A 17,468-nucleotide genomic window follows, 5' to 3' on the forward strand; every position below is an offset into this window, starting at 1 on the left:
TAGTCCAAGCTCCCTGCTCCAGCAGGGTCATCCCAGAGCACCTGGCACAGGGTTGTGTCCAGAGGGTTCTGGAATGTCTCCAGTGAGGGAGACTCCACGCCCTCTCTGATCTCTGTTCAGGGCTTGCTCACTGTCCAAGAAGTTCTGCCTCATGTCCAGGTGGAACTTCCTGGGATCAGTTCCTGCCTGTTCCTCTGGTGCCATTGCTGGGTCCCCCAGAGCAGAGCCTGGGCCCTGCTCGGAGCCCTCCCTGCAGACAGGGACACACAGGGATGAGCTCCCCTCTCAGTTGTCTCTTCTTGAGGCTGAACAGCCCCAGCTCCCTCAGCCTTTCCTTGGCAGAGATGCTCCAGTCCCTTCATCACCTCTGTTGTCCTCCTCTGGACCTGCTCCAGGAGTTCCATGTCTCCAGCACCGGACAGAGCACTCCAGATGTGCCCCACCTGTGCTGAGGAGAGGGGCAGCATCACCTCCCTCACCCTGCTCTTCCTAATGCACCCCAGGATCCCACTGGTGGTTCCCTGAGCCACCTGGAACCAGGCATTTCGTGGAGCTCCATGATCCCAGATGGAGATGGCTCCTTTGGGAATGTCCAGTGGGTGTCTGCCTCACTCCACACCCAGCGGTGATGATTTGGGGCTGAGAACTACCACTGATGGGTGGACCATGTGAAAGTGGCTCTGTTGTGGCTTTCAGGTGGGATGGATGGAGTCGTGGAGGTCCCTGATGGAAATGCAGTGCAGGGGAGGGTTGAATTCCATAGGCATTGCCACAAAAGGATGAATGCCGGCTTCAGGATTCACCTTCTGGATGTCCAAAAAGTTACAGTCAACGACTCAATTTCCAGTGGAAACCAGTGGTGTCCCTCAAGGATCTGTACTGGGACCAGTGCTAATGAATGCCTTCATTAATGACATAATGAGATTGGGTGCCCCAGTTTGCAGATGACACCAAGTGGGTGGTGCCATTGTTCCACAGAATCCTGGGATTTCAGACTGGTTTGGGTTGGAAGAGGCCTTAAGGAACATCCAGTTCCACCCCCCTGCCATGAGCAGGGATTCCTTCCCATCTCCTTTGCTGCCTCTTAAATATGATTTTCCCAATGATTTTTCAAAACACCATCCTGGTCTCGCTCCAGCTCCAGAGGTATTTTAGCTCAAATGTTATTTTACTTCCTGGAAGTACCAAAGAAGAGGGTTTATGGATTTGCAGGATCCTGGAGAGCTTTTAGATCCCAAATTCCTCTGATAATTTGGAGATGGCCATCAGGAGTCATCCCTTTGCAGCAGGCATTTTGCTGGGCAAACTCTTTTGAGGGCAGAAACTTGTTTTGGAGCAAATTCCTTTGGATAACCACATTGGTTAAATTTCTTCATCATTATTTCAGTCTGGATGATGTTCATATGTATTGTCCTCCAGGTTTTAATGACAGGGAGCTGGGATTTTTTGTTTTGTTTTGTTTTAAAGGCCGTTTCCATCTGCACCCAATTATAAAAAAGCAATCGGAAAAAAGCCATTTACTGGCTGTCACTTCCGAGTGGCATCAAAAGAGCTCCAGCACCTCCAGCCATCACTTCCCAACAGCCACTTAGAAGGACATTAAAACAGCCTGACATCCATCCAGTACATTAATCCCGCTGCTTGGCCATGGGGATACCTGGAATAGCTCTGGCAAAAGCTGCATGGATGCTCAAGAGGGCTTTAAAAAGTAGGAAACACTGGAGTTGAGGCAGTTGAGTTTTGGGGATTTTAACGGTCCTCTTTCCCTGAAGGTCTGTTTGGTGACATTTGTGTCCGTCATGATGGATAGAGGGATAGACATGGATTCCAAGGAGATGGGAAGGTGCTCCAGCACTTTGTCATCTCTTCGGAGAATATTCTGAGTTGGAAGGGACCCACAAGGATCATCAAAGTCCAGCCCTTGTCACCTACTGTCCCACAGCACTGGGAAAGGAGCAGGGGTTAAGATTAAGCCTGGAGATACTTGAGAAGTTCAACCTGGCCAAACTGCTGTAGCCAGGAGCCAGGAATGTGAGGCTGGGTGGGATCTCTCCTCCCCACCCCATACGGTCAGTGGGTTGGTTGTTGGTTGGCCCAGTGACCCAGCTTCACCTTTCTCCCACCCTCCATCCCCTCCTGCCAAGCTTGTTCATGGAAAATGTTCATTAACATCATTCCCAAGACTGAGCCAGGACTTTCCACCAGTTGCTGTCTCCTCCTTTGCCAGCTTCATGCTAAAGAAGGCTGGGCCCTGCAAACCTCCTCATCCCCGTCTCACTCCTGGAGCACGTTGTGCCCCGTTGGACCATTTAAGGCCTTGTGGATCCTTGACAGCACCTGGAATTTCACCCAAAGCTACCCTGGCAGCCAAGGAGGAGTCCTGGACATGGGATCTGCCAGCTGGGCACCATCCCAACCCTAGGCACCGTTGCTGGACAGGCTGTGGGGGCAACCCCACAATGGGGAAGCTGGGATTGGGACATATCCATGGGGATGTTGGCGTGGAGCCGGAGTGGGGTGAGATTCCTCCTTGTGGCTTTTTAGGGATTCTCTGGGGTTTTCTCATTTCTCCGATGGAAGAGACCAAACTTTTTTCCCCTTTTTATGGCCCAACCTGTGGTCTGGCGGGGGTCCCGGGGGGGGTATAATTAGCCACCCCGACAGGTGGCAGGGATCAGATGGCCCCCAGCACCACCCCACAGCCCCGCTCGGCTTCACCCCAGCTGACGCGTGGCCGGCGGCAAAATTCCCTGTGGAAACCCATCCCCAGCGTGCTGGATCTGGCAGGAGCATGACAGCTACTGTAAATAAACAGAAGGGGCTTTTCCAGCCTCCGAAGGCAATTCCAGCCTCGCCATCCCAGCTGTGGGACAGCGAGGATGGACGGGGCGTTGCGGAAGAAGGGCCGGAGCGCTGGGAACGGCGTGGAAAAGCCATTAGAAACCTGAGCTGGGGACGCGGCCCCGGGATTAGTCGCACACGGTTTGTTTTCTTTATTAAGTATCTTTTTACCATGGAGCCAATAAACATGGGCTGCTCCAAGGATTCACTTGGAGGCTGGGGCTGGGTGGAGCACTGGGGAGGTGGCACATCCCGATCCCGGTGCCCAGTCGGGATCGTGGCACTGTTCCGCCCCGTAATCGGTGCCCTGCTGGGAAGGAACAGCCACGTTTCTTGGCCTTTTCCCAAAATAGCAGAATTCCTCGATGTAGCAGTGATGCATCCATGTGGCTTTTTGAGGTCAGGGCTCTTTTTTTTCCTGCTCTTCTCCTTTCCAAGTCGATTTTGTGCTGGAAACCCCTTTACAGAAGAGGATTTGACATCCTTTTCAGGGGTCATCCAGAGCAGAGACAGAATTTGGACTTGATGATCCCTGGGAGTCCCTTTCAACTCAGGATATTCTGTGATTCCAGGAACTGGGGATGGTCAGACCAGGACCTGGCACCAAGACCCATCTCCATAATCTTGTGCTCCCCTGGATTGTCCCTTCCAGGTGGCCTTGGAAGGTCTGCCCATCCATTCATCCCAGTCTTCAATCCCTGATGGGCTGTTCCTTTATTTTTTTCTCTTTCCTGATTTTGTCCCATGTATTTTTAAATAAGTTGTCAGGTTGAGGAATTTGCTTTTCTGCTTGCTAATATTTTGGGAGAAATTCCTGTGTTTGAATTCCCGTCTGGTTGCTGCCTTTTCCAAGCATTTCTCTTTGGTCCAGGGTGGATCCTGTCTGCAGGTAAAGTGAGACAATGAAGAAAATATCCTGTGAAGCCAGGCTGGGAGAGCTGGGAATGTCCAGTCTAGAGACAAGGATGTCCCAGGGAGACCTTAGAGGCTCTCCAAGTGTCTAAAGGGGCTCTAAGAGACCTGGAGAGGGACCTTGGACAAGGGCTGGAGTACCAGGAAAAGGGGAAATGGTTTCCCACTGCCAGAGGGCATGGTTAGATGGGATATTGGGAAAAAATCCTTCCCTGTGAGGGTGGTGAGGCCCTGGCACAGGTTTCCCAGAGAAGCTGTTGGTTGCCCCATCCCTGGAAGTGTCTAAGGCCAGGTTGGACAGGCTTTGGATCAGTCTGGAACAGTGGAAGGTGTCCCTGCCCATGGCAGGAGTTTGGAATGAGATATCCAAGTCCCTTACAACCCAAAACATTCCATGATTCCATGTTCCTATAAAACACAGGATTTGGGAGTGATGGCAAAGCCTGTTCAGACCTGACTGTACTTCCAGGTTGCCCATTGGTTGTAGAGTTAATTCCCATTCCAGCTCCTTGAAGTAAGAGGTGAAAAATCATCGGAATTGGAGTTTTAAATGTTTTTTTTTAATGGAAAAGCAGCACTATCACTGAGCTGTCCCCCCCATCGAGCCCATATCCGTGTGTCCATGTGGATCCCAGCCCTCCTGCTGCTCAGCACCATCCCCAACCTCCAGCACTCGAGCTCCTTGCTCCGCCGCCGACTTCAGCGCTCAGCTCCAGGCGACGGAGCTGCCGAATCCTTCTGCTTTTCAAGGAGAGAGCTCGGCAGGGATCCCGCTTAATCCCAAAGGTCAGCACGGGCAGCTGCTCCCGTGTCCCCAAAGTAAAAGGGCAGGAACTGACCTCCATCCCGCATTCCTGGCGAGTTGGATTTTAATAAACAGGCCAGAATGGTCGTGCTGAAACCCTCCCTGTGTTTCTTTCCCCATGGATTTATATTATTTTCTCCAAATTTTGAGTGTGTGTAGCACGGAGGAACGGGATGTGTGGGCATCCGAGCATGGAAGGACCCACATTTCTCCTGGAGGAGGTCAACAAGGGAATGGATGTTGGAGTTGGGAATTTTTGGTTGTGCCACGTGTGTTGGGTTGTCTCTCCATGGATGTCACGATCTAATGCAAAAGCCAAACTGGTTGGGATGGAGCATCCTGGGTGAAAATGGGTCCACACGGGATTAAGAGGGGTCCAGGAGTTGCTCCCACCCTTCATCCCTTGGGATATGCTAGGATGAGCTCTCTGGATTGCTGGGAACAGAGATTAGAGAGGAGCTGTTCTTTTTCCTTCCTCCCACCTTCATTCCCAAGAACCCAGATAGAAATCCCTGCTGAAGGCATCCTTCCCTGCCTGTGTCTCTTCCTGCCTTTCCCACTGCCAGAAAATGCCATTTCCAGGCAGAAAGCTTTGTGGGGAAACTCTGGGACATGGATGACACCTCGTTCCCACCAGAACCACCCAGGTTACTGCTGGGAGCTGCCAAAATCCAGGAGCATTTTTAGGGATGAACGTCTCGATGCTGTTGTTTTAACAGGCCCATTCCATGGCCACGCTGAGCTTCCCTGGATGGGAGAGCATCAACCAAGCCTTGGGACGAGCAGGTTGAGCTCCAGCCCTCATCCATCTTCCTCAGAAGGCTGGTCCAGGCAGCAATCCCAAAATAAGTCCTAAAAAGGTTTTTTTGCTAGTTCTTCCCTGCTCTTTCCCAAGTCCCAAACATGTCTGGGACAACAAAACCCTGTGTCATCTCCAAGCCCAGCTTCTCCAGCCCAAATAACCTCCTCGGGACTTCTCCAGGGGTAAATCCCTGCTGTTAAGGCTTTGGTGGTTTGAATCCCTAAAATCAAGCACTTGGAAAACAGTGGGCAGGTGTGGAATGCACCAGACTAAAAATACTCTTTTTAGTAGTATTTTTTCTTGGAATATTCTTTTGATGCAGAGAAGGAAATACCAACACATCCCTCTCTCCTTTCAGCAGGGTGGTGGTGCCACCTGAAGGATCTCAGCTGTGGATTCCTGTGCTCCCACATGCTTTTCCCTGTCTTTTCCAACTCTGCTTCCTCTTTCCCTGGCAGTGCAAGAAGAAGCACACGCTGGTTTGTCCCGACTTTGCCAAGAAAGGCGTCTGCCCCAAGGGTGCCCGGTGCAAACTCCTGCACCCCCAGAAGAGGCGTCACCCACAGCAGGTTGGAGGTGATGGAGACCACAACAACCCCCCTTCCAAGTGGAGGCGGATCCAGGAGGCATCAGGCAGGTAGGAAAGAGCTCATTTTGCTTCATTCAACAGTCTTCTTCCCAACCTGCTCCAGATTTTTCCCTCTTCCAGGCATGTTCCTTCTGTAACCTGGTTTATTTTAAGATGTGTTGGTGTGGGTCACTGTGGTGTGTCCTGATGGAGACACCTCTGGGATGGGCAGTGTCCAGGCTTGAGGAAGAGCTGATGGAGAGGAAAGAGTGGATTCACCCTTAGGAATGTGCCATCCATGGCTGTAGCACCTCCAGGTACCTTTGAGGCTTTTGTAGACCTTCCTCTTGGAGATGGAGGAGTCCTGATGGAGATTCCACTGCTGAAAGTGGGTCCACGTTATCCGTAGTTGTGTGGGAAACGGGAAAACATCATCCCTGTTCCTTGTGCCCATGTAGGAGAGCAGAGCTGAGCTGTCTCCATGGCATGGAGGGGCTGGAGAATCAGAGATGGGGATGGACATGGAGAAAAGAGGCTTTGGAAAAGTTTGGTGCCAGGCTGGGCCCTTGGTTAATCCTTGGAAGCTCTCTGAGCTCTCACTGATGTTTTTGGGTGCCGGGATGGAGCCACAGGCTAATGATGGATGTTTCCATCCTCATCCTCACTAGGAGATGGATTTTCCTGAGCTTGGCACATCCTCTCCCCCACCTCTCAAGTCTTGCATGCAGGACAACAACATCCCAATGGAATTAAAACTAAAGCCAAATGGAAATTTGGCTTTAAAAGCTAAAATCTCCAAGTTCTGCTTGGTGGGAGGAGGAAGGATCAGTTTGGGAACATGGCTTCTCCGTGGCTTTTTGCAGCGGGAGGTGGGAGTGAAGGTGGGATGGAAAGGGAGGGACCTGGGAGCTTTGCCAGGCTGGTCCATGCTCCTGGAATCCTCCATGGTCTGGGCCTGGGCCTCATCCTGGTCCTGCCTTGTAAGGTAGCAGAGGGGGACGAGCAGCTCCGCGGGTTCTCCGAACATATCCCGGATGACAGAAGAGCCTTGGAATGACACCCAGCTCACGTTCCCGGTGTGAACGAGGTGTAAAATAGCTCCTTGCTCTTTTTAGGGAAGGAGGAATGAGTGCAGGCCTGGCTGGTTGGGAGGCTCCTGGCGTCCTCCTCTGGGAAGGGAGCACACCCCAGCTTGGAAGCTGCTCCAGAGGGTTTTTTTTTCCTTTATTGGCACCGTCATGGGAGATGTCAAAGGAGCTGGAGTGTCAAGTTAGCTTGGAAGAGAGTGGCAGGGCTGGGAATGAGCCAAGCCCAGCAGGACACCTCCAAGCCATCCCAGCTCCCCACGCCTTCCAATCTCCCCTTCCCTCTGCTCAGTCACAAACAGGAGCCCAGCGCCTCCACGAGAATCTGAGGAGCTGGGAATCTTGCAGGGAAGTGCAGGAAACAGGGAATCCAGCTGGGGAGGGACAAACTCCAGCTGAATCTGTGCTAGCTCCAGAGAAATCAGGGATACAGCATGGCCTCGGATGGAGACCTGGGAGCTCCAAGCCTCTTCCATTGCATATGATGCCCTGTCCAGCGTTGCCAAGTGGGATTGTTTTACTTTTCCTTATTATTTTTCCCATTCCTGCAGGAATGATCCAGCTCAGCTCCAGGATGATGGGGAAGTTCCCGGACCCTCCAGTGCAGAGCAAGAGGTGAAGTTTTGGAAAGAGGAGGACCCCAAGCCAAGCAGCTGCCTGCAAAAGCTGCCATCCTTCATCTCCCTCCGATCCCCGGAATCTCCTGGTTCCCAGGCCTGCAAAGAAGAGAGGGATGAGGATGAGCCAGAGGATGAACTAGGTAGGAATCACATCCTCTGCTTGGAGCTGGTTTTCCAAGGAAGAAACGTCACTCTCTGCTGTTCTCCATGGATTTTGGTGGGATCCATGCTCCTTGTGAGTCACCAAACCAGTTAAGACTGGGAGTCCAAACTGGGATGGCAGTTGGGATTCCCATCTGGGCACAAATCCTTGTGTCTGTTCCCAAAATTGTGTGTCAGGACTTTGTCCCCTTGTTTTATCAGCTCCTTCCTTATCCTGTAATTATCCCATCATGAATCCAGTCTCATTTCCATGATGGAATCACATCCCTGCCCTATAGAAAAGGTGTTTAGTGGGATGCAAGGATGTTCTGCCTCTGGAGGACCTGTGGACCATCCATCACACCTTATTTCCCAGCAGGAAATAGCTTGGAAGCTTTCCAATAAAAACATTGCAGTGGGAGCTGGGGTGGAGTTGTTTGCAGGTTGGAAGTTCGAAGGAAGAGCTGTTAGTCTGGGATTATCTGATTTGGAAGTCAGTAGAATTTTTGGGAAATGCGGTTTAGGATGAGCAGAACTTTTTAGGAATTCTGACACGTGAGAGCAAGCGGCTTCTGCTTCTCCAGTGTTCTCCTTGGTTCCTCCTCTCCTCTTTCAGCTCCTCCATAGGAAAATCCCTAAAGGGATGGGATTTTGGGGCGCTCCAGGGATGTACTCCCAGGAGCAGAGGTGATGGAGATGGTGAGGCCGGGATTGTGCCTGGTTCTTCTCAGTTCCCAACCTCCCCAGAGTGGGAGGTTTTTGACTGGATGATGCTCCACATTTCCCTTTTTCTCTCCCATCCTTCTCCAGAGGGATGCGCAGCCCATTCAGGAATGGGCTCAGAAATCACAGTATTTTGTGGGAGTAATGATGAAATTCCCATTGCCAGCTCTGCTGGCTCAAGATTTGGCTCAGTGTGAGCCCTTCCTGTCTTTGATCCATGCTTTCCATGCAGCTGGAGCAGGATCCACTGGAATAAGGGATGAATTCCGTTGCAAAAGCCAGGCTGAGGAATTTACAGGATCATCCATAAGGATCTGCGAGGCTGTGCCTGGCTCAACCACTTCAAGCCAGGGAGGGCTGAGATACCTTAATGCTGTCGGAAAGAGAATTCCCAGGATTAGCAACACATTCCTGAAGTCACAGACAAGCACGGGTGCTGTTAAACCACGGTGCGGTGGACGCAGCAAGGGGACCATTCCAGCTGGGAATGCTCCTCTCCACAGCACGGAGTGAAACACTCAGCTTCCCTTTCCAAGGATTTCTCTTCCCCTTCTTCCTTTTCCTTCACTCTGGTTCAACTCCCTTTTGATCTCGGGATGTGTTCCCAAAGCAGTGACTTAATTGGGATTTTTGTCTCCATGAAGTTGGAACAATTTAATTCATGGACAAGAGGACTGTTGAAATGCCTTGGAATACGCTTGGCAGCCAGGAGTAACTCAGGAGCGAGGGCATCCTTTTCCTCTTAATTCTAGTGTTTGCATCCAAGGGGGGGGATGATTTCCAGGAGTTTTGGGTGGGAGGATGAGGAGGAGGAGCTGGTTCATTTGGGAATGTCGGCAGGAAGGCTGGGTGAAGCTGGCAGGTATGAGGTCAGGGCACTCACCCCTCTGTGTTCCTTTGCCCAGGGAGGCTCACGGCACTGGGAAGGGAGATGCTGGAGGATCCATAGGAAAGGAAAACCAGGCAGGAATCGCAGATGGCTGTAAAATCATCTGATTATTAAGCAATTTCCCTGCCAAATGATGGCATGCCGAGTCTGGACATGGGAATGTTGACCTATGGGTTTGCCCATCCTTGGGTCTCATCTTAATCCCAGCATCTGGGAACCCCCAGATCCAATGGGATAAGAGGAGCCCTGGTCACCATCCCTAGAGAACGTGGGATTGATGCTTCTGAAGGACCAAATGCTTAGTGGTGGCCATATCACTTGGACTGGACTCCCTGACCCTTGTGGATCCCTTCCAATATTCCTGTATTCCTTTGGAATATTTGGTGATCCAGAGATTGAGTTTGGAGCTGAGCGGGTGGTCAGGATGAGTCCATGTGTAGCTCCAGGAAGTAGCCAGAGTCTGTGGTGGGATTTGGGGATGAGATCCGGGGAGCTGTGCCAGCCATAACGTTGGGTTTGTGCTTGTGAAGCCTGAAGTTGACACACAAATTATTGGGATGGCAAATAAAGAGGAGGACAGGTTGTTATTAAGGAATGAGATGAATTCCTTGGTTAAACAGTCACAATTGGAGAAAATGCCCTTTTCATCCTGGGAAATGCAAGAGGAACGAGGGAAAACACGGGAGGGGCAGGGAGGGAGTTTGGAGATGACCTTTAAGGACCAGCGTGGGCAGCAGCATGAGCTTGCAGGGTCTCAGTGGGGGTCTGGGCTTGGGATATAGGGAAGGGGGACTGGAAAGGAGGGATGTGTCCGTGTTCCCAACACTCCAGAGCTGCCTGGAAACTGGAGCTGGAAGAGTGATTTATTGACATGGTAGTGATTGGGTAAAGGTTGATCTTGGAGGTTTTTTCCAACCTAAATGATTCCGGGATTCTGTAATTGTTAATTTGAGGGCCCTGGTGCTTTCCAAGAGTCCTCCAAAAAGCCAATCTGTGCAGCACAGGGACAGCCAGCTGCTCCCAGCTGAGCATCCCAAATGGGAAAAGTGGGTTTGGTGGCATCCCATCCTTCACCTTGTGTTATCCACCCAGGAGCATGGAGCCGGAGGGAGAACAGGCTTCCCTACCCCTCCGACTCCTGTTTTCCAGGTAATGGGCTTTTCCATATTTCACCTTCCAGTTAAATCGCCTGTGCTGGAGCCTAACTGGCCTCCCCGCGCTAATTGCACCAATGCAAACCATTCCAATCGAGTGCTAATTTAATTAGAAAGCACCCATTTTAGTTAATTTGTTCGAGAAGATCACTGCAAACTCCTGGAGAGAACAGATGTTCCCCTCTCCCCCGATGAACATTCCGGGCTTTGTAAATGGCTCCGCTCAGCCTTGTTTAGGAGAGAAAAGAGGATTTTATAGCCGCAAACGACCCTTTCTGTAAACATTTTACAGCTCTCTGCACGTTTGAGTGACGATAAACCCCGAGCAGCTCGGCGGGCTGCAAATTTGGGACCATACGGCCGTCATTTTATTGTCATATTTCACGGTCGTAACGTTAATGGAAGATGCTCGCTCCAGTCTTTTTTAACGGCTCCGCTGAGCACGCTCAACCGCCTCGGCTTCCGAGGAATTCGGGGAGGCGCGGCGGCGGCTTCTGCGCTTGTTTACGGCTTCTACTTCTGGAGGGATAAGTCTGGGAATGTGGATTTTTGCCTCTTTTCTCGCCGTGGTTGAGATGACCCCAGCGGGGCACGGAACTGCCGCTGTCACCTCCCCCTTGGTGGCGGGTGTTGATCCAACCATTCCCAGCTCCAGGAATCCGAGAATTAAAGAATCCCAATTTAGAAGGGACTCTCGAGTCCAACTCTTGGTCCTGCACGGGACAACCCCAGTTTAATTTCGGAGATATCCAGTGCTGGCGCTGTCCATGTGGATGTGGCCAGTCCCCCTTGTATCCCATGGGATCTTCATCACCTTCATCTCCTTTGGTGCTTTTTCTGCCAGCAGATCTTTGCTCCAGGACTTTTTTTGGTAGCCAGGTGAGGCAACCAAGCCTGTGATCAGCTTAGTCGGCGGCAGAAGATGCCCTGGAGCTTTCCACAAAACATCTGCTTGGTTGGGAATGGAGGGCTTGGACACAAGGGAGTTATCCCGGGATAACAGGAGCTGGCATCACTGTCAGCTTTGATCCCGGCAGGACTTGGTGGAGTTTGTTCCTCTTGGGAGGAAGAAATGGGGATAAAATACAGGGAATCGATTTCTCTGTGTGGTCGCCAACACCTCCAGGGTGGTGAGGCCTTGGCACAGGTTTTCCAGAGGAGTTGTGGATGCCTCATCCCTGGAAGTGCTCAAGGCCAGTTTGGATGAGGCTTGGAGCAACCCAGACTAGTGGAAGATGTCCCTGCCTATGGGAATTGGTCCTTAAGGTCCCTTCCAACACAAACCATTTTAGGATTCCATCGGCACAAAATCAATATGGAAGAAAAATATTCCAGTCCTGGCAAAGGAGAGAAACTTAGCAGGTTCTAAATTGGACACTTGGCAATGAGGAAACTAAATCACAACGAAGTTTCTGACTTTTGGAGCTTCTCAGAGCCCCTTCCAATGCCTGACAACACTTTCCATGAAGAAATTTGATGGATCCATGTTGCTTGAGGGATGGGTGCATTTAAACTCAGTTTTTAGGGTCTCATCCACCTGTGGCAGAAGGTTTGGGTGGAAGAGCAGCAGGATGAGTTTCTGGCACAGGTTGTCACCACATGGATTTAGTGCAGGATGGAGCCTTTTTCCATATGAAAAACCACTTGTGGAAAATTTTGGGATGTAGCCCTTGCTGTTCGGCTTCCTACCCCATTTTTGTTGTCGAGTTTCATATAATAATAATAATAGTAATAGTAATAGTAGTAGTAGTAGTAGTAGTAGTAGTAGTAGTAGTAGTAGTAATAATAATAATAATAATAATAATAATAATAATAATAATAATAATTTTAAAATGCATCTCCCAGCTCAAGTTTCTCCAGGAGCACTTTGGCAATGAAAGCAAAAGACTTTTCCAAAGCAGATTCAGCCTCTGGACTCCCCTAAAGTATCCTGGAAAGGGTCAAGGGATATTTTTCTTTTGGGAATAAGTAGGAAAAGTGTGTTTGAAGGGAATTTCTCCTCATGGCATTAAACCTTGAGCATTCAGCAGAGAAATTCTGGGATGCATCTCGGTGCCCTGAAGCATCCCGGAGGAAGATGCAGGACGGGATGAAACCCTTTGGTGGCATCAGGAGAATGATGGAGACCAAACATTCCATCAGGCTGGAGGTTGCTGAGGAAAGGAAACCAACAAAAATTCCAGCTTTTCTCCTGCTGGATGGTAAAGTTTGGGAAGCTGCAATGGAGTTTTCTTTCCCTGCATCTCGCTGCTTGGGGGCTTGGGATCTTCACCTCTGATGTGGGGCATCTCCAGCTGCCTTGTACCTCCCCACCTTGTGGAGAAACCCAATATTTTAATCCCTCAGGGATCAGGAATGATGAGCAGGCAGAGGATTTGGGCCCCAGGCCCAGACCCACCTCCCTTCACCCTTCATCCGAGAGGATTCCCCACCTTGAAATCCCTTTCAATCCCTCTCGGATCAGCATCTGGATGAAACAAATTTGGTTTTAACTTCCCTGTTGGGATGCAGCTGGAGCCGCTCGGCTCCGGCTGGGGGAAAACCAGGTTTTATTGAAAAATCTAATGGTGCCACCTGAAGTGTGATTTACTGCACTGTCCACTCCTCAGACTTGATAATATATTTCTATTAGATTTCCTTCTTTCCCCTCTTTTTTTCCTAGAGAAGAGTGGCAAGTTTCTCCGTCTGCCTGACACCTTCTTAGGCTTAGGCAAAATAAATGTTGATTTCCATCAAGAGGAAGAGCGCTGGAAGTCCTAATTCTCCGACGAGCCTGACAAGCTCAGCGAAAACCGCCTGGGTTTCAATGGAAAACTCATGATCCAGCCTCGGATCTTCTCCTTCGGAAGCTGTTCAATCTTTGGAATGAAAAAGGGGTTGCTTTCGCTAACTAGAAATTATATACCTGGTTCCTTGGAAGATGGATTGCGCTGCTCCCGGAATGCCGGGAAAGGCGGCGGGGGGAGAGAGTGAAGGAGCTGGAGACGCGACCCAAGATTGATCACGCCATTTGCAGGATCTCCCAAGCACAAAACTGGAAAAATATCTTTTCCTTTGCCGGGGTTGGGTGGAGTGACACCCCTGTTTGGTCCAGGTTTTCCCCTCCTGGGGGTTTTTTGGGATGTGGTGTTCACCCCTTGGCTGCACCATCCTTCCTCCATCTCCTTCCATCCAAGGGGAGAAATGGAACCAGTTTAGCCCTCTCACGACTTACTTTGGGTTTATTTTCTCATTCCCGCCTTGATTTTTTTTTGAGGAATCTGTTGGAGATCAAACATGGATGCTCCGGAAGTATCTTGGCCCCGTGCGCTCTGTACCAAAGTCAGGAAGTTAATTATGGTCGATTCAAAAATCACCTTTTTTCTTCTCCTCCCAAAAAAATAAATCCATGTTTCTACTTCTGTAATCACGCCTGCTTTGAGCTGCCTCATGGATATCAGCTAAGGAGGTTTTCCCTGGCTCATCCAAAGGGAATTGAGCCCTTCCCACCATTCCTATCGAACTCGCACCATGGGCCAGGAATGTGGAGTTGCTGTTTTCGACCCCTTGAGGTGACAACCAGCAGCTCCAGACCCTCATTCCGGCAACCAGGCCGGAATTTGCAGATCCCAGGCTGGAAAAACCACCTGGCTGGATTCCAAAGGGAACAACTGGGAGGGTGGGGACGCAAGGGTGTTCGGCTCCGTGTCACCGTTCCCGAAAGCCGGATTCGGCTGCGTTGCCGGTGAGGAATATCCAGATCCGCCGTGTCTGCCGCGCATCCCGCTGATGTATGGGAGTTATATTAAGGGTGGAAAGGTGCTAAATGAGCCCTCTTTATTTTCCATAAATTAACTCTGGAGCGATGAATCACTGCCAGCGCGCCTCCGACTCCTGGCAAGTTTGTTTATCCGAGTTGGAAAGCGAAGGAAAACTCTTGGAGACTCCCCGTTGTTGGGCCTCACCTGTCCTTCCTTCCCTGCTCCAAAAACTTTCTCCTTTGGGCTCTCAAGGCTGCTGGGAGGTGATTTGGTCCCACCTCCACGTCGGGTTCATGGCTTGGGAAGTGCCGTGCAGAATTTTGTGGGAACACAGGCAGGAGAACATCTGGAGGGGGTTTGGGCTGGATTCCCTCCATCTTCTTCCATGACCTTCTCCACCTCCATCCAGTCCCAAGTGAAGGGGAACTTTTCCCACTAAATCTGTGGGTCCTTTTTTTCCCTGGGGAACCTCCACCTTTTTCCATCCTCATTCATCTCAGTGGCCAAGTGGCCACCGCTTTCCTTCCCACCCGTCACTCTTGGTACGTGGAACCCCTTTGGAGAGGGAAAATAGGAGAACTTGCAGAAAGGCACTCCCAGCGTTGTGGTTGAATTGGAGAAGGATTTCACTCTGTCCACTTTGGTCCATGGGACGATGCTGGACTTGTCCTCCAAGGAGGTCACCTCCCAGGGGCACTTCATGGTGTTTTGGATCTACATGAGTCCTCTTTGGAGGAAGCACTGTGTTCCAGCGAGGAGAGGACATCACTTGGAGCATCCTAAATGGATGTTGGGAATGCTTGGGGAGATGATTGCTGGTGCTCAGCTCTTTCTGGCTCCATCCCAGCACCAAAACAGGTCCTGATGTTCACCAGTGGGAAGGTTTGGATCCTTTTTAATTCTGTGTTTCGCCCATAAGTTGACTATTTTACAGCAGATTCGCTGCTTCATGGTGGGAAGCGACTTCTGAGTGCCACTTGTAGGGAACTGAGGATGCTCAGGGATTTGGGGAATGAGCCACCTCCATCCTTGATGTGCCAAGGGGGGTGTGAAGCAGAAGAGGAATTTAGGACACTCCTAAGGGATTCCAGGGTGACCCGAGCCAACCTCAATGACTTTCTCCTCTTTTCTTCCTTTCCTTCCCAGGCCACACCAAAAGGAGAATATTCCCAAGGGCATCCCTGCAGGATTCCGAGAACTCCCTTGTGGGTGGCAGAGGTGAGTCCAGCGGGTGCTGCCAGGGCAGAGAACCACCCACATTCCCAATTTCCCAGTGCTTTAACCCCTTCCCGTGACCAGGCAAGGAGAAGCCTGGGAATATCCAGCTGTGTTTCCCCCCTTCCCACCATCACCATTCCCTTCCCTCCCTCCAGGGAAACGGCTGCAGATCAAGCCCCGGCTCTGAGTCCATCCCAATCCCGTGGCAGCCGACCAGCTCAGGAACTGGAGAGCCAGGGAACGACCTGGCACCTACCTCAGGATGCCATGTCCAGACATGGCACCCCCCTCCTCCTCCTCCTCCTGCTTTTCCGGGATGTCCCTCGGACACGGAGTCGTGTGGCAGCACGGGAGTGCACCGCTCGTTCCTGCAGGGAGGCAGCTTTGTTTGGAATCTTTAACTTGACCAATAAACGACCTTTTCAGCTGGTTTGCTGAAGGCAAGTCCTGCCACCTCCTTGGATGCCTGTGGGGGCTGGGAAAAGCTTCCCGTGCCCATCCATTCCTCCTGTCCCAGCCACAAGGTGAACCTGAGGTGGTTTAATTCCCACATCCAGGTCGGGATGCACTGGGGACAGATCACCGTGCTGGGATGTAACGGGTGTAAAGCCCCCACAGCCCTGATCCCACCATTCCAAGAGCTCATCCCCCTCCATCCCCTTGCTTCTGGGAGGAGATTTCCTGGAAGTGCGTTGGGAGTGGTGCTGAGATCACAGTCTGCATTTCGGGGTCTCCCATGGCCCAGTTGCACCCGACCCCCTCCTCTCCCTATCCCAGCAGGGATTTGGGATCCATTGGAAATTCAAGCCAATTCTCCAGGGTTTGGGGTTTTTTTGGGGACTATCCAAATGCAAGCAGAAACAGAGTGAAGGAACAATGGGGTTTTGCATCCATAGGCACAATTTCCAATGAATTTTGGGGCAGCAGGTGCTGTCCCCCACACAGATGAAATCTGTGGGGTTTGCTCATCCACAGCCCCTCAGGCAAAATCCTGTGGGGAAAAGGCATCAGAGGGATTTGGGAAGGACTGGGGATGCAGTATCCTGGTGTGGTCAGAGATGGGGTAGGAAATGCCAGTGGGTGGTGGCTTCACCCCTAAACAGGTCCCCACGGGGGGGTTCCCTTCACCAAGTGACCCCCATGGAGGGGTTTTGTCACCATCCCAAATCCACAACATCCCTCAGGCACTGGAGGACCAGCAAATCCTCACCCTGGGATCTCACTTGTGCCCCAGGTTGTGTCCAACGAGTTGATTTTTAATAAAAACGTCGTGGCTTTTGTTGATATGAAAATGTCTTTTGTTAACTCCTGTGTTTTGATATGTAAATAAAAGAGTTTCCTCCCCTGGGGTTGAGAAGCCTCCCTGTGGCTTTCCTCTTCTTTCAGCAATGCATGAACATCCCATCAAATATCCATCCAAATCCAGTGGAGGAGTCACTCTGATCCCTAAATCCTTGGGCTTTTTTAATTATTAAAACTTTTCACCCAGAAACAATGATTGTTCACGTGGTGGTATCCTAAAAAACCCCAACTAAATTCCCTAAAAACCACCCTGGAGGAGACGGTGCCGTTGTGAATCCTCAGGGATGTCCAGTGGTGGCCGGCCGGGAGCTTTGGTTTTCCCTGGATCCCTAACGAGGATAATCCTCGCGCTGCACTAATTAAACGAAGCCACGAGCAGCTCCTCTCCACGGCCGCCCACCGGCACCGCTGCTCCCTTCCCGGGGAGGATTGGAATTTCCAGCCGGCTGTCATTAAAGCCCTGCTTGGGGGGTGATTAATTCCCAAGCAGGGATAAACGCTGCCCCTGGAGAGGCGTCACTGAACTCCGGTGGGTTCTCCCTCCGTCTCCAACATCCTTAATTCCTCGGCAGTGGGTTCCAGTGGGATTTATCCATCCTCGCTGTGAAGCCGGGAATGCTCTGCTGGGCTCAGGGACCCGGCAAGGACATTCCCCGGGGGTGCCACGA

General features: G+C 51.2%; 1 protein-coding gene across 1 annotated transcript in view; it reads left to right on the top strand.

Annotated features, from left to right (window-relative positions):
• The window catches only part of ZC3H3 (zinc finger CCCH-type containing 3), a 127,290-nt gene extending 111,283 nt beyond the window's left edge, over positions 1-16,007 (top strand). The window contains exons 10-13 of the mRNA XM_077781788.1: positions 5,819-5,997; positions 7,565-7,773; positions 15,427-15,498; positions 15,654-16,007. Of these exons, the coding sequence (XP_077637914.1) occupies positions 5,819-5,997; positions 7,565-7,773; positions 15,427-15,498; positions 15,654-15,685 (492 nt within the window). The 3' untranslated portion in view covers positions 15,686-16,007. The remainder of the gene's footprint in view (positions 1-5,818; positions 5,998-7,564; positions 7,774-15,426; positions 15,499-15,653) is intronic.
• Positions 16,008-17,468: the final 1,461 nt, after the last annotated feature.

This window comes from Lonchura striata, chromosome 1 (genome assembly GCF_046129695.1).
Source record: "Lonchura striata isolate bLonStr1 chromosome 1, bLonStr1.mat, whole genome shotgun sequence".
NCBI lineage: Eukaryota > Metazoa > Chordata > Aves > Passeriformes > Estrildidae > Lonchura > Lonchura striata.